The 17,968-nt window shown below is 38.8% G+C and overlaps 1 protein-coding gene across 3 annotated transcripts in view; it reads right to left on the reverse strand.

The window, feature by feature from the left end:
- Positions 1-559: 559 nt before the first annotated feature.
- The window catches only part of LOC109426084 (uncharacterized), a 645,679-nt gene continuing 628,270 nt past the window's right edge, over positions 560-17,968 (reverse strand). For all 3 annotated transcript variants that reach the window (XM_062855674.1, XM_062855675.1, XM_062855673.1), the window contains 2 exons: positions 2,368-2,478; positions 560-2,306 (listed from right to left, as the gene is read on the reverse strand). In XM_062855674.1, the coding sequence (XP_062711658.1) occupies positions 1,650-2,306; positions 2,368-2,478 (768 nt within the window). In that variant the 3' untranslated portion in view covers positions 560-1,649. The remainder of the gene's footprint in view (positions 2,307-2,367; positions 2,479-17,968) is intronic.

Consider the following 17,968-nt stretch of genomic DNA (forward strand, 5'->3'; position numbering starts at 1 on the left):
AAGGCGACGTGAGTTATCGTAGAACAGACGAATGTCTCCGGTATTTGCCCACGCTCTTTTGTCCCACCTACATGAGCGCTTCTGACTTCACTTCCTTCTCTAGAGCCAAATAGCGCTAACGGGCTACTACTTTGGTTCCTCGTGTTTTCGCTCGCTCTTTCGCGGTTTTGGCGTTTCTTCGCTCCTCTATCTTTCTCCAGGTGTCATCTGTGATCCTCTGCTTTCTCAGGGTGCGTAACTCACCCAAATTATTCTCGTTCTTGATGTCACTCCATTGATCTTCTACGCTTCCACCTTTCGGAATATCCGCAGCACGGTTATCTAGCTTCTCGACGAAGGACCTTTTCACCGCAGCGTCTTCCAGTCGGCGTGTGTCGATTTTCTTCTTCTTTCGATGGGTCCTAGCGATGCGCAGCCGGATCTCGCCGATTAGGAGATGCTTGTCAGACGCAATCCATCAAAGTTATACGATGATTTGTCTACCTCGTCAGATTATTAGTTGTGACTGCATGCAAAACTCCAAACACTAGGGCTTTCTTTCACACGGACTCATCCGATCCACTTTCAGCACTGCACTGGGCTGCAAATAATTTATTCCTTTCAATAAAATTCATGCTACATTTGCTTAAAAATCTAGTATATAGTATAGGTGTGTTCTCATCTGCCTTAAAAAAAAAGTTCTACTCAATAAATTTCTCAGTAACACTCGCACGTTCGCTGGGGTCTTTAACGTTTATCTGCAATAGCCAATGATTTTTCATTTTTGTTCATCGAGATTTCTTCTTCTTCTCGATATCAACCCAGCTGAACTGTCAGGGGGTTCACTATAGAAACAACGCGCAGATTGACTTATTGTACAGCAGTGTAATACAACTTCTGTTTTTCTTAGTTTTGTATATAAAGGCTTGTATAAATAACTCGTAAATGTCTACGAAACATAAGATATACAATAATAACGATTGAGTTCTGTACAGAGAAAAAAAAGTTAACACGTCTTTTTCTTTTATTGCGAAAAACAATACTATTAGACTTTGAAGCTTACGAGTTTGCCGATTTCAATATTGCCTCCTTTTGTTTAGTTTCTGCAAAAACTAATCCCCCCTTTTTGCAGCTTTCCATCTGAATAAATCGACAGCTTGTTAGTTTCAGTCCCAGGTCAGACTCTTGTTGGCGAGCACTGTGTTTGCACTGCTCTCGTTTCGTATTTCGTGTTGCACTATTTTTTTATAGTAAAAATGCTCTCTTTTACTTTGCTGTGTAAATTGCTAGTCTGGGTCATTTCACTTTTATGTAGTAGCATTTTTTATGGCTTTATTACGATTATGGTGGCCAAAATTGAGCTTTTGAAGTGTTAAAAACTTTTGCTTTAATCAGGAATGTGGTTAGTTTTAATAGGTTTTTAGAAATTAAAAAAATGAGGAAGCTAAAAAGGACGCAAAAAGAGGTCGAAGCATTTTAAGGTTTTCAAACAGTTTCAAAGTCAAATTTTGATCACCACAGCCGTGATAAAATTCAATAAGCTACTTGAGACACGCCTCAATCTCTATGTTTCGATCACTTCCACATGAAATGACCCTAATGCTTCTTTATTATCTAATCGTGAGAAGAAACGGTAGACCTCATAGTTACCGTAATATCGTTGCGCGCGATTAACTGTTCGAATCCGGAACGTCCGGCGTCGATTGTGTCGACGTCACCGGTGGGGATGACGACGAGGACAGATCATCCCCTTTGCAGTCGCAGTTGTTGTTGTTGAGACAGTTGGCAGCGCTGCTATTGCCAGTGCTGCCATCCGCCTCCGTTGTCGTCGCTGAACTGAGCTCCAGCGAGCCCAGTCCATCCACCAAAGAAGGCTGTGCTTCCGGTTGCTGTAGCAGCTGCTCACTCGTTACCGTCGCCGTCGGTGGACTACTGTGATTGTTACTACTAGATTTGTTGCTGTTGTTGTTGTTGTTGTTGTTATTGCTGAGGTCCAGGTTCAGGTCCAAGTCGGGTAGCGATAGCCTCGGTATCCGCTCGGAGAGGGCCGCCTGGTGCGCATCGTGCACCTCCTGGAATATGTCGATCAGGTTGTTGATACCGATCAGATAGCCGTCCTCGTGGTTGCCCACTTTCCATTTGTTCTCGTGGGTGATGTCCACCTTGTCCGGCAGGGTCACCGTTTTGGCGAAGTCGATCAACCATACGCTCGCGTTGTGACGATCATGCACGAACAGCAGGGACGATCCGATCACTTCGTGACGCTTGAAGAAGTCCGAATAGCTAAGGGTTGCCCGGATGGCCTTCAACCGTTGGATGTATTTGGGCTATGGTGGAGAGGAGTTATTAGAATCGAAGTAGGCGTCGGGATGAAAAATTTGAACTCACCATAGCATGCGGGAATCCTTCTGTGAACTCGCGGAAAGCCTCTATAATCTGCTCTCGGGACTTTGTCGTTTTGAAGTCCTTGGAACTTGTGCCGTCACTCTTTTTAATGCCCTGAAATCAAATGGTGATGATATTTATTAGTTCTTTAAATAAACTGCTTTTGATAAGAAAGTTTGTGTGACGCAGATGATAGTGATAATTTGTGTATTACTAGACAAAGCAACGATAGGATGTCACCAGTTCAAGATCTTCAAGATTAGTCCTGAGGGTTCATATTTAGCTTACGATGATGCAAATGAATACAGTAATGCCAATTATTATGATACGGATCGCCTAAATAAGTGATAAGGGTTTCCAATTGATGAAACGTGAGAAAAAAAGTTACGAACAGCGAACCGTGCAGCTTTTGAACTTCAAGTAATTGTCTACCCGTCAGATTATGGGCCAAGCAGGTTCAGCCTTAGCCCCATGAAGGCACCTTCAGGAAGATGTGAGAAAAACAGGGGCAAGCTGGGTGTGTTTAGAGGGAGGGCTTAAGAAATTGAAGAGGGGGGAGGGGATAATGAATGGTGAAAGGTGATTTAAGTAGAGGGTGAACGAGTTTTCAGTTAGAAGCAAGGGTGTTCCTCAGGTAACAATTTGAAGCTGTACAAACGTTTCTCCAACTATTTTAAATCAGCCTTCATTTGAACAAAATTCATATTCAGCTCCTAAACATCTAATTTTGGTGATTTTATTCAACCTTTACCTGATATGAGGTTCATTTGAAGGCTGATTTAAGACTTAATATGAGCTTAATCAGTAATCAATTAAATTTAATAATTGTGTAAAAATAAAATAAAAATACTTTCGTGGGTCTGTTTTTACCATTAGCTGCGTCTATTTCCAGAAAAGATGTTTAGGAATGTATAAATTAAACTGTGGGAAAACTGGGAATTGAACTCGGACCTCCTTATTTATACAGGGGATGGCCAAAATGTTTGGGATAGGCAACTTTTTTTCTCCCACAAAAAAATTCAACATGCTGTAACTTTTCATAGAGTGCATAAAAAAATCTCAAATTTTGACTGTTTGTCACCCTATTATATGTGCATCATTGGTAAAAATTTGGGCTCGATTGATTAATTTTTCGCGAAGTTAGAACCGTTCGGGTAAAACACTATTTTTTAGACAACTAGTTTTTGAACTGTCATATCTCGGAAACCAGTGAACCAAATTGAATAAATTTTTTAACGTTTATCAACAATATATTGATACTTAATACGACGTTATAAAATGTAATATTTTCTCACGACGAATTAAGTTATACCGGGTTGAAATTTTTACCCATATAGAGGAAAATAAGTCAAATTTACAATACCACACAAAAATTATTAAATGTGTTCTTCCTTCAATCTAAATAGGCTCTAATATATCTGATTAGAGATAATTTGAGAACAGAAGTGGAAAATCTTTGGATATCAACACGAACATTTATTGACATTGATGTAAACAAATTACATTTTTTCGAGAAAAATCCAAAAAGTGTCAATCCATGATAACTTTGTTCAACGTTCAAAAAGTACCTATGTTTTAATAGTTTGTGAAGCATTTACATATTGTTAGTGTACGTTCAAAATTTCATTCAATTCGATTCACTGGTTCCCGAGATATGACAGCTCAAAAAATGAGTTGCCTAAAAAATAGTGTTTTACCCGAACGGTTCTAACTTTTCAAAATATTAATCAATCGAGCCCAAATTTGTACCAATGATGCACATATAATAGGTTGACAAGCAGTCAAAATTTGAGATTTTTTGATGCACTCTATGAAAAGTTATAGCATGTTGAACTTTTTTGCGAGAGAAAAAAAAGTTGCCTATCCCAAACATTTTGGCCATCCCCTGTAGTCACCCACTTTAGCTCCTACACCACACACACTTGTATACGTATCCTCGAGAACAAGACCCAAGTAACCAGTAAGCATTTAAAATAGCATTCCTTCAGCATTATAGTAGCCTTTACGACAAGGCGTTTAATGCTAGTTAGCCGTATATGCGCCTATAGTGCTACCTCACAGCAGGTTTTGGCAAAATAACGGGCTGTCTTAGTGCTTTCCCTTCAGGAACGTCGTGACGAAATGTCAAAGAAGCGTAACGCCTCGTCGAGCAAAAAAAAAACAAAACGCTTCATCGTCCTTCCATATTCCAAGCCGGTGCTAGGTGGTACTTTTTTGCTGATTTTTGTAGTGATGTAGGTTTGAACTCACGATCCGGAGATTGATTAATCATATCTGCTTCGGATCCTGTTGCTCCTGATCCACGATGCTAAAGCTGTCCCGGTTGCGTGCGTTGATTTAATCACCAATATAAAGAATGATTCGATAACAGCTTCAGATTCAACATCCAAAACTTGTTTTCATTGAGATATTTCATTGTGGTAGAGCAATACGATCCCTTCTTTTAAATATCTGTGGAATAAGATTGTTTCTTGTCTCTTTCAAACAATCCTATGATCCACCAAAGCATCCACCTATTCGGGCACTTATTTTCCGACGAAATGATAAATAATTGGTGATTTTTTGATGGACAAGTTCCTAATCCAATCCAGTTGCAGTAATGTTTTCTTTGGTGCTTTTGGATGAGTAGAGGAACATGAAAAAACAAATAAGATGCACAAATTTGTAAACAGAAGCATAGGCTCTGTAAGAGAGAGACAATGTGTTTTGCAAATGCGTAGCATATCTCCCAACCTTTTTGCTCCTAGCATTTAAAGAGCAGTTGAAAAGCATTCTGATTGCTCCCAAGTGAAAACACTTCAAGCAGTTGAAATGCTAATTAACAGCCAAAAGCATTTGAGCAGCACAGCTTATGCTAACTCAAGGCAGTTATGCATTCAAACTGCTTATGTAGGGCAGCAAGCAGTTTAAATGCATAATACGGGCTGATACACGGCTTATTCAAATGCTTAGTGGTTACCTGGGGAGCATTACTTGTTGTGTCTGAATAGTCAAGAACATAAGTTGAACTAAGTATGTATTGAGGCTGAAGAAGCGATGTGGACTTCGCGAAAACATACTTGGGTCCAGCTGTCAAAAATGATTTGATTAAAGGTTGAACTATGTATGGGGATCGACTGTGATTGTGGTTATGTTACGGGTATTTTCGGCTTTCAGTCTTCGCGTAATCATAAACGGATTTATGCTCTACACCTGACGTTTCGGCTACATGTATTGAGCCTTTTTCGAAGGATAGATAATCACTCCGTTCAATCGTGAGTTATAATGTGTTGAACATAGTCGCACGTCATCCATTCAGTGGTTGAGTTCGATCGTTGGCGCAATTTTTAAATCTACCGGTTCACTTATATTGGGTTTTGTTTTACCTCCTACACTTGTCGGTCACTTTCGCGCCAATTTTGGATTCTGTCCACAGAATCCAAAATTGGCGCGAAAGTGACCGACAAGTGTAGGAGGTAAAACAAAACATTAGAATAACTAGCCACAGAAGTCCAATGTCGCGACTGTTCGTGTGACTAACATCTAGTTTGCCACGCCCTTACAGCGTCAGTAGCGGTACTAGAAGTGTCAAATAAACTTTGTTTACCAAACAAAACATCCTCTATCACCTGGACACTTAAAAACAATCAATAGTTACAATCAAAGTTATTAATTTAATTAAATAGGAAAAGTGACTACAGCGCCATTGGAGTTCTAGTGTATTTCTATTAACAAAACCCAATATAAGTGAACCGGTAGATTTAAAAATTGCGCCAACGATCGAACTCAACCACTGAATGGATGACGTGCGACTATGTTCAACACATTATAACTCACGATTGAACGGAGTGATTATCTATCCTTCGAAAAAGGCTCAATACATGTAGCCGAAACGTCAGGTGTAGAGCATAAATCCGTTTATGATTACGCGAAGACTGAAAGCCGAAAATACCCGTAACATAAAGGTTGAACAACAGATGATTAGTTCTGCATGTTGGTGTATGTTTTAAAGCTGGTTACCCAGATGAATAATATCCCACTTAACTTGATATTCAGCCATCTATGTATTGCTTATTTAAGATGTTGAACAAGCCATACTTCAATCCATTATTCAGCTGTCATTGTGTTCAGCCATTGACACAGTTATTGTTCAGCTAATACTCTCACTGTTCAGCATTCATTGTTTCTTGGGTCCTGAAGGACTCCAGGAGATTTCGATAGAGGGGTGGTCCAAAAAAATTTATGAAATTACAAGAAGATTCTCAGGAAGCAAGAGAGAAGGGAATGAGCAAGAATAGAGGCCACTCCGTAGCCCCGTTTTGCATAACGCTAACGCCTTGAAGACGCAATTCCCTGAATCCTCTTTTGGCCTTTTCAAAACTTCCTTAGCACCCATTAATACTCTCAAATACCATATGCCTTTCTACCATATACTCTCCGGATACTCTAATTTGTCCTCACTTGGAAAATCCCTGAGCATAACATTGCATTTTTCAGCTTACCGAGGTCCAAAAATGCTACTAGTGTAACCGATGAAGTGTTCAAAGAACAAGTTAAAGAGATGCAGTCCTAGTCTCGGTGGTAAGAAGGGACCTTCTTCTTCCAAGAATTAAGAAAGTAAGAAAACTCTCCTGAGATTTCTCAAGGAATTCCTCATAGAATTGTTTCTGGGGTTCCTCGTGCGATTGTTTCAGGAATTCCTTCTGTGATTCTTTCAGGAGCAACTCCAGGAATTAATCCAGGATTTCCTCCAGGAATTGTTCAGGGGTTTCTTTAGAAATTCCTCTTATGATTGCTTCCGGAATTTCTCTAGGAATTTCTCCAGGGATTTCTTTCTGGAACTGCCGAGCAGAAGGGCATACCTTACAAATACCGTGCAAAGAGCAACCTGTGCTCTAATATCTCAAGTTGGTATTGCTATATTATTCTAAGCAATGTTATGAGAACACCGCAATAACAATTAGAGGTATTTGAGCAAAGTTAGGTATTGATGTGGTATTGTTGATTTAGCTGGGAAAATAACTGAAGAACAAGATTTGTTATTACATCATGGAGCTATCGAAAAATGTTCAATTTCAAAGCAATCCAGCTTTTTACGCTACGATGAGGGGTGATTCATTTTTGACAGATGCTGCCGACAGCCCATACAGCATCAAAGCAGGCAAAAATTTCAGTTGAATGCTCACAAGCTGTCAAAAATTTTCACCTTGAACTTTCGCAAAGCTATTTATTTGAATATATTTAACATTAAATGGAATTATAAAACTATTTCTTTTTAGGCTGTAATCGTGTTCCATCTAGGTGTAACAAACAATCACGAGTAAACATTGAGCAACTGGTATAATGGTTGTAAATGTTTCAAAACATTTCCTGCATCAGTACCGGAGCCGTTATGCATCAAGCTCGGTTCGGAGGTCATAATTTTCGGAGTTTCAACCCATAAAATCGATAGCAGTATGCAAGCCATCCACTTTACGGATTGATTTCAATATACTTGATAAAATAGTGGTTATTCATTCCGATCTTAGTTAGATTTCTGTGGTAGTCCTTCAAGTGCTTCCTGATGGAAATTCTAAAAATGGTTACGAATTAGCTCCTCCCGTTTTACCCCAACTTCACATAAGGGCTCGTCCATAAACTTAATGAGCCGGCGGTGGTGGTTCTGACATAGGTTCTGGCTAAAGTTTTCTATTCATACAAATTTCGGCAATATGATGGTATGGACAAACGTGTACAAAGGGAGAAGGGCCACCGCCCCCAGTCAGAGATGACCAAAAATGACCTCTGTCCGAGATGGCACATTCGCCAGACCTAATTGACTAACGAAATTAGATTTATTGGCATAATTCCCAACTTTTGAAATAAAAGATTAAAATTGTCCTTAAGGGGTGCTATCATGGAACTCAATGACGAAAAGACTTGAACGGGTTTTTCACTGCGATAAGAGGTAGAATTGATCGGTTTTCAATATCAATCCGCAATGTCCCAAGATCCTCTGACATTACTGAACCGTTAGATTGAGTTATTTCCTTCCTGGAAAGAAAAAAAAATGCAATAAAGATTCCAAATAACACTAAAACCCAAAAACTGTTGCTTTACTTGCTACAATAACAACGGTTACAATGGTAACGTTGCTATGTGAAAACTTTTGACAATTCGAGAGCAGTGAACTGAAATTTTCAGCTACTGTGATGCTGCAAGGGCTGTCGGCAGCATCTGTCAAAAATGAATCATCCCTCATCGTAGCGTAAAAAGCTGGATACATGTTATTACTTTGTTATTTCATACCTTCTGGATGACAAATAGAGCTCTTGAAATTTATGGTATGCATTCATTATTGAAATAACAAGACCTGTTATTTTTCAGGTGTTATTTATACAAAATTATGGTATTCATTTTTGTTATTTTGCCTCTTATGTCCACCTAATGAAAGGCATATCGATGTATATTGTTATTTAAGATTAATACCTCGATATGTTATTTTGTTGCTATTCTTTTCTGCTCGGGTGCTATAGGGATTCCACTCCACGAACACTTGTAAGGATTCCTTCGGGGGTTTTTTCAGGAGTTCTTTCTGCGATTTCTTCAGAAACTCCTCCTAGAATTCCCTCGTGAATTCCTCCTAAGATTTTTTCAAAAAATCTTCCTAGGCTTTCTCCAAAGATTGCTCCAGTGATTTTTCAAGGGATTCATCCAAGGATTCCTCAAAAGATTCCTCCAGGAATGCCTACAGCCATGTCTACAGAAATTTCTCCAGACATTCCTCTAGGGATTCCTCCAGACATTTCTCCAGGAGTTTCTTCAAGAAACTCTAGGAGTTACTTCCAGCAAATAGCTCAGGACTCCTAAGGGAATACCTTTAGGAACTCTTCCAGGAATTTCTCCAGGCATTCTATTAGGTATTCATCCAGAGGCTTCTCCAGGAATGGCTTCATGGATTCCTCCAGGATTTCGCCTAGGAATTTATCCAAGAATATATCCAGAGATTCCTCTGGGGGTTCTTTCAAAGATTCCTCCAGGAATCGCTTCATGGATTTCTTCGGGAATTTCTAGAGCAATTTATCCCAGGATTCTTCCAGGTTTTCCTTCAGAAATTCCTCTTAAATTTCTCGAGGGATTTCTTTCAGAATTCCTCTAGGGATTCCACCAGAAATTCCTCCAGGATTTCATACAGCGATTCTTTCATGAATTCTTCGAGGAATTGCTTCAGGAATTCCTCCAAGAATTTCTCCAAGAATTTGTCCAGAAGTTCCTCCAGGTATTCTCCAGGATTTCCACTAGAGATTCCTCTTGAAATTACTTCAGGGATTCCTCCAGGATATCCTCCCGGGATTTCTTCAAGAATTCCCTCAGGAATTTTGCCAGGAATTTCTCAAGAATTTCCTCTTGGAACTTCTCAAAGAATTTCTTTAGAGTTTTTTTTTCTCAGAAATTTCTCCAGTTAATCCTCCCAGAATTACTCCATGAATTTCTCCAAGAATTCATCCAGCTATTTCTTCATGAATTCTTCCGGGGACACCTCCAGTAATTTATCCAAGAAGCCCTCCAGAGTTTCTTCCAGGGTTTCCTACAGGCATTCCAGCAGGAATTCTTCAGGAATTAAAGACGATTACATTCTGGAATCCCTCAGAAATTTCAGCAATCCTTCCATTATCGTTTCCAGGAATGCACCTAAGAATTTCTTCAGGATTATCTGAAGACTGCTTTGAATTATTTCAAGGATTTCTAGAGGAGTTCTTCCAGCTCCAGCGATTTGTATTGGAATTTTTTAAGATAATTTTAGAGGGATGCACACAGGAATCAGGAATTTCTCCAAGAAGACATCCAGGAATTCTGTCACTATTATCACTAAGAAATTTTTTAGAAGGTCATCTACGACGGAATTGTTAAGGAATCCATCCATGAACTCCTTCAAGAATACCCTCTGCAGCTCCTCCAAAAGAACGCATTCGGAAATTCGTTATGTGATTATTTTTTCACCATGAAATCCTTCAAGAAATTATCCATTGATTGTTTCAAGAACTCCTCCAGAGGTTCCTCTAGAAGGTTTTCCTGGGATGTTTTTAGGGTGTTCTTCTAGAAGGTCCTTGAGGGATTTTTTCCAAGAATTCGTCAAGGGACTCCATCAGAGATTCCCCCGGCAATACCTGGTTTTAACGATTGTTTTAGCACTTATGCTAGGATTGCTTCAGGGTTTTCACCAGGGATCTCCTTCCGAGTTTTGTGTAGCGATTTCTCCAGATCGATCGATCAAATCGACAATTTTTGCTGTCATAGCTCAATGTGATTTTGATGTGTAATTCAAAAATTTAAAGAATATCGCACGAATAGCTCAAAGTGATATGGTATCAGTTTTTGTTCTTGCCGAAATATCAGAAAATTTCAACATAAGAACAAATTTATCTCTTCTGGTAAGCATCACCGCCTGGGAATCCTAAGGTCGTAGGATCGACGCTGGATGTTGGCATTTTTTTTTCAAGAAAAAGGTCAACAAATCTTGTCTGCTATAGTTTTGATCTTGTAATATCTTAACGAGCTATTATTGGGCAATTTACCATACTAGATTGCGCTATTGTTTCTGATTTTTTACCTCTTATATCAATTAAACCAAAAACAGTTTTTGTTCTTCAGTAATTCACTCAGTAATAACTGAATATGCTATTCATTAGATGTTTCCACCTACTCGGATTCCTTAGGTAGATGATGAAATCGGCACATTTATATGGCGATGGCACAAATGTTCCAAATGGAGGATAACGTGCCAATGGAACCGGCCTTCTGATACTTGAGGTATCTCAAGGATTTTCTCCATAGTTTCAAAGCTTTTTCGAGAATTTCAAGAATTCTTCCAAGGATTCTTCTGAGAATACGTCAATTGACATTTATATAGGACTACAGGGGATACTCAAAATAACTGGGATAGGTAAAATTTTCACTTTTCAATTCGCTGTAACTTTTCGAAAAGGGCATCAAATATTCTCAAATTTTTACTGTAAGCTCATCAACTAGTTGTGTATCAGTGGTACAAATTTGGGAAAGATCGGGCCATTCTCCACGAAGTTATAAAGATTCTTGGAAAAGGTAAAATTATCCGGTAGCCAATTTTGAGCTGTTATATCTCCGGATACAATGAACCCAATGCAATGAAATTTTGATCATTTATGACTAATATAATGAAAGAAAAACAGTTTACTTAATTTGAAATTATTTATAAGAAAAAAAGTTATGGCGGTTTAATTTATTCTATGTTTTTTTTAGCAAATTTATCTATTTTTCATATGCATCCCATTACTTTTTCAATTTAATGCCAGTTATTTTGTTACTTTCTTTCAAAACGTTTTCATATTGTAGTCAATTAGAGGGAATTTAAATGAACTATAATTACTATCTCGAATTATGAAACGATGATGAAGTTTTGGATAAATTGATTATATATTAAAAAATAATCCAATCGTAATAATTTTCTTTCGTGTAATGAATTTTAAGTTTAGTCAAAAGTTTTTGATAGCTCATTATATAAGTCATAAATGATCAAAATTTCATTGCATTCGGTTCATTGAATCCGGAGATATCACAGCTCAAAGTTGGCTATCGGATAATTATACCTTTTTCTAGAATCTTTATAACTTCGTGTAGAATGGCCCGATATTTTCCAAATTTTGACCACAGATGACTAGTTGATGAACTTACAGTAAAAACTTGAGAATATTTGATGCCCTTTTCGAAAAGTTACAGCGAGTTGAACATTTTTAGAAAAGTGAAAATTTTACCTATCCCAGTTATTTTGAGTATCCCCTGTAGTTGTCCCGGCAAAAAAGTCGTACTGCCCACCTACTGTGTTTTTCAACATCCAGTTCCATAAAAAAAAGTCTTCCTCAGAACGGAATTTCATATTTTCTGTATTTCTTGTCTTCCCGGTCACATGTCATATGTTTTCGCACGAACACGTCGGAGCCCTGCACGAATGCAACAGTGAGAGAGTTGTGTAGATGCGTTGACCCATTCTCGAGCCAAATCGTGACATATAAACACCATACTAATTTTAATGATAGATTATGCCCTGAGATGAGAATATACATTATAGGAGTTCATAAAGCTGTCTTATGGAAAATTTCGGCCAAGATGTACTCGGAACAATGCAACTGAAGGTTTATTCTTAGAGGAATAGAGATCCAGGACATTCCAAGATTGCCAATAAGCATAGTTTAGTTTAGACTGACTGAATGAAAGAGACGGACCAGCCTGCCAAGGGCTGAAAGTCTCTATAATAAAGCTAAATCAATCAATCAATTAGATGGACTGCACATATCTATGATTGCGGTTCCGGGTCATTTGGCCGAATGCCGTTTGGCCGAAAAAGATATGATGAACTTAACCCAAGTAACAATTCCATTGCTGATTGGTTTTGTTTGATTTTTATTACGGTTTTATTACAGCAATAATTAAAACTCACAGTTTTATGACTGCTTTTATGAAAACCACTGATAAAATGTTTTATAGTATACTTGAAGATATTCATAAAGACAGATTTTAAGAGTAAACAAAACTTTTCGATATGTAAACCTTCTGGCAATCATTATTACCGCAATTAAACTGTTAAAACTCTCAACAGATGGCGATCCGTTCGATTAGTAACGACATCTGTTGGTGGAAAAGCAAAAACTACGACACTGCTAGGTTTATTGCGGTCATCATAAAAGTAAACTTGCTTTCGTTTTATTTTAGCTGATTATGGTCGTCGCCATATTGAATAATTAGCTTTCGTGAATGGAAAATAGTTAATTTTGCTTAACCTTCCTTAGTCCCTAAAAAAAAGTTACAAATAAGACCCTGGGGTCATTTTTGACCCCAAACTTTGAACGGCTCTCAAAAATCAGTGGCTGGGCCGATTTTGATTTTCTTTGGCCCAAATGAAAGCCACACATGTCTAGTTTTCAAAACCCCCGGAGAGTTCCGGATTTGGTCACTGTGGCCACCGGGAACCTGCTTCAACTGAAAAATGCCGCTTTAGAGACCCTAACTTTGGCAAGCTATAACTTTGCAACCAAACAAGTAATCAGGACCGTTCAAGAATCGTTGGAAAGGTATTCACGTGGACTTTGATTAAAGACATTAATATTGACTAATTCTTAAGAACCGGTTCCGGAAATCCGGAACATCCGGAAAGTAATGTCTTTCACGATAATGTGCTAGAAAGCACATTCATATTATTTACAGGATAGAAGTTTTTGCATCAAACTTCTTTAGGCCATAATACAATCTGTCGAGAACTATTTCTGTATGTTTCTGGTTATGTCCCGTCCTTCTGGAACCGGTTCCAGGGATCCCACAAGATGGCCAACGAGTTGACTGTAACGAAATTGAACGGTTTGCCGCGCTAAACTCATCTGCGTTGGTTAACTCATGATGAAATCTCAATAATTTTACATGCTCCATATTGTTGTGATATGAAAAAAATATTGTTGGACATTGTGGTCTTATGTGGCCAAAGGAGTGACCACCGGAGAAACCCGTATTGAGGGACTTCCATGTTTTTGCAACAAAGATAGGCATTCGATGGCTCTAACTTCATGATTTTTCATGGCCATGTAGCTTCTGGCAATAAATAGAAGAATTGACCATTCTGGTCTGTTTTGGCCACCGGAGTGACCACCGGAGAAATCCGTATTGAAGGAGTTTCATGTTTTTGCAACAAAGATAGGCATTCGACGGCTCTAACTTCATGTTTTTTCATGGCCATGTGGCTTCTGGCATTAAATAGAAGAATTGACCATTCTGGTCTGTTTTGGCTACCGGAATGACCACCGGAGATATCCGTATTGAGGGAGTTTCATGTTTTTGCAATAGAGATAGGCATTCGACGGCTCTAACTTTATGATTTTTCATGGCCATGTGGCTTCTGGCATTGAAAAGAAGAATTGACCACAATGGTCTGTTTTGGCCACCAGAGTGACCACCGGAGAAACTCGTATTGAGGGAGTTTCATGTTTTTGCAACAAGGATAGGCATTCGAAGGCTCTAACTTCATGATTTTTCATGGACATGTTGCTTCTGGTATTAAAAAGAACAATTGAATATTCTGGTTCGCTTTGGCCACCGGAGTGACCACCGGTGAAATCCGTATTGAGGGAGTTTCATGTTTTTGCAACAAATATAGGCATTCGACGGCTCTAACTTCATGATTTTTCATGGCCATGTGGCTTCTGACACTAAAAAGAAAAATTGACCATTCTGGTCCGTTTTGGCACTGGCTCGGTCCACGGCGACGGCGACGACGACGACGACGAAGTGATGATGAAGAATAAATTAACGACAGTTTGGTTTTTGGGAGACCACGCAAAGTAGTTGGAACGAAACGAGGATAATGATCGAGCATATGATGATGAGGATCAACAACGGGGCGCAAAAAAAATTTCAGGGGTTACCAATCGTGATGTTGTCAGAGGCGTAGCTGGATGTTCATCATACGTTATTTATTTATCGGTGCAAATATTGTGTATACGACAGTTGTGGAAATTTTACTATACTGTTGTTGAAAGCTTTATTGAATTAAGGCTCTGATTCATTAGACGGACTTTGTGGTTTGATGTTTAATGTTCCTGGTTACTCCTGGGCACTGGGTTTTATCCCTGGCCCTGGCCAGTCTTTTTCAACCTATTTTATAACTTTGTATATACAGTCGAAACTCTTATTACATCACTGGTCGGGGGGCGCAATAGGAATCCGCTTAATAGGAGACTAAGAGCTTATAGGTTTTCGGCCTTTTGGGGGTATGGCCTATCTCGGGTGTGTTAAGAGTTAGCGCAATACTTTCTTCGGCAAAGTTTTAGGGCTTGATAAGATCTACCATTTAGAACTTTGGTTCATAGGATTAGTTGGCAACTTGGCCGCTAGAGGGACCATCAACAGTTTGATGCTAAATTGCACTACAGAAACCATATCAGGTTGTCAAGCAAACGTTACGATATGCGACAGCTCAAGACCCTGATAATTTGGAAGGATAGTGTCTTCGGAAAAGTTGTTGGGTACGCCAATAACTTACTGACGAGAAGTTGCGAAGTTCAAAATTCCTCTACTGGGCGGCGCTAGTGAATATGCAAATTTTAGAAATTTCATAGCTCAGAATCCTGATAACTTACAAAGTTGGTGTCTTCGGCAAAGTTGTTCAGTATGACATAAACTTACATAAAAATTAACACTTGTTTCGCAATTCTGCCACTAGGCGGCACTAGTGAACATGCAAATTTTAAAACTTATAGCTCAGAATCCTAATAACTTAGAAAGTTGATGTCTTCGGCAAAGTTGAGCAGTATGACATAAACTTACATAAAAAAACACATGTTTCAAAATTCTGCCACTAGGTGGTGTTTACCGTTTTTTTTTTCGTATTTTTCCGACTTTTTTGTAATTTTTCGGCTTGGCAAAACTAGTGTCGCTCCCCCCGATCACTTATTAAGTTGGTGTCTTTGGAAAAGTTAATCAGAATGACATAAACTTTCATAACAATAAACACTTGTTTCGCAATTCTGCCACTAGGTGGAGCTAGTGACCATGCAAATTTTAGAAATCTCATAGCTCAGAATCCTGATAACTTAGAAAGATGGTGTCTTCGGCAAAGTTGATCAGTATGACATAAACTTACATAAAAATAAATACTTGTTTCAAAATTCTGCCACTTGGCGGCGTTTACCTTTTTTTTCGACTTTTTTTGAAGTTTTTCGGCTCAGCAAAACTAGTGTCGCTCCCCCCGATAACTAAGAAAGTTGGTGTCTTCAGCAAAATTGACCAGTATGACATAGACTTACATAAAACGGAAACCTTGTTTCGCAATTCTGCTATTAGGTGGCGCTAGTGAACTTGCAAATTTTAGAAATTGTATAGCTCAGAATCCTAATAACTTAGGAAGATGGTGTCTTCGGCAAAGTTGATCAGTATGACATAGACTTGCACAAAATGGGACACTTGTGACAGAATTCTGCCTCTAAGTGGCACCAGTAAACACGCAAATTTTAAAAATCTCGTAGCTCAGAATAATGCAATCTTGGAGAGACTGTATTCTTCATTGATGAGATACTTGGTTTGAAATTCTGCCCCTGGGCAGCATGCACATTTTATTAATTGTATACCTTGATGTCAGTCGGACTCGAAAGGAATCCTCCGTAGAACTTTAAGAGTATGCCAGTTGAAACTACTAGACGAATTAATTTTATTAAAAAAATTAAAGAATTGCGAAGTGTTTATAAAATTCACTAAATGGATAATATTTGTGACTGAATTCCTCGATTGCAGAACTTGATAATTCCCTAATTCAAGTGAAACATTGTTTGTCTTCCTCAAGAAAGCCCTCCTCCTACCAACTAAGGCAACTTTTCATTCTGAAAAAGCTGACTTCACGTAAGTATAAGAAAAAAGAGCCAGCAAGAAAGGAGAAAGCATATCAAGTACTAACAAATAATGTGGACATATCTAAAAAGATAATGAAAAGAAACGATGTGATTTTCAAGAACAGTGAACATAGACGACCAAAACGTTAAGTGGTGTTAACCAAAATATACGATGAAAGGTTTGTTTGTGAACCGAAGTAAATCTATCCTCAATTCTCGAACTAACCATATTACCATTGACAGTGCAGTATCAGACTACAAGAATCGCAGTATATTTTAGCATGAATTGCCACTACTACAGAATAACCTTGTTGAACAATAAGAATAACAACTGAGCATAAAGATAATATGTCGCGTGTCGAAGCATGAAAATTGAGCCGTCGAAAGACTGCTTCTGGTGATAACTCTAGATAATATGAGCGTTTCAAAATAAACATAGGAGTTCCCTAGTATGTGATTCTCCAGGTGGTCACTCCGATGGACAAAGCAGACCAGAATAGTCAAAATACAGTCGAACCTCCATGAGTCGATGTTCCTTGACTCGATATCGACTCATGGAGGTAATTTTTTCCATACTGAAATTTTTTTTCTGGGTTACTATGATGGTCCCCCAAAAAGCTTCCCAAAGGATTTTTGTTCCACTACTCGATATTTCCTTGAGTCGATGGTCCCTTCAATATCGACTCATGGAGGTTTTACTGTAGTACACAATCATGAAGTTACAGCCGTCGAATGCCCATCTTTGTTGCAAAAACATTGAAGTCCCTCAATGCGATTTTTTCCGGTGATCATTCCGGTGGCCAAAACGGACCGGAATGGTCAATTCTTCTTTTTAATGTCAGAAGCCACATGGCCATGAAAAATCATGAAGTTAGAGCCTTCGAATGCCTATCTTTGTTGCAAAAACATGAAACTCCCTCAATACGAGTTTCTCCGGTGGTCACTCCGGTGACCAAAACAGACCATTGCGGTCAATTCTTCTTTTCAATGCCAGAAGCCACATGGCCATGAAAAATCATGAAGTTAAAGCCGTCGAATGCCTATCTTTGTTGCAAAAACATGAAACTCCCTCAATACGGATTTCTCCGGTGGTCACTCCGGTAGCCAAAACAGACCAGAATGATCAATTCTTCTATTTTATGCCAGAAGCCACATGGCCATGAAAAAACATGAAGTTAGAGCCGTCGAATGCCTATCTTTGTTGCAAAAACATGGAAGTCCCTCAATACGGGTTTCTCCGG

The sequence above is a fragment of the Aedes albopictus genome, chromosome 3 (genome assembly GCF_035046485.1).
Source record: "Aedes albopictus strain Foshan chromosome 3, AalbF5, whole genome shotgun sequence".
In the NCBI taxonomy this organism is placed as follows: Eukaryota; Metazoa; Arthropoda; class Insecta; order Diptera; family Culicidae; genus Aedes; species Aedes albopictus.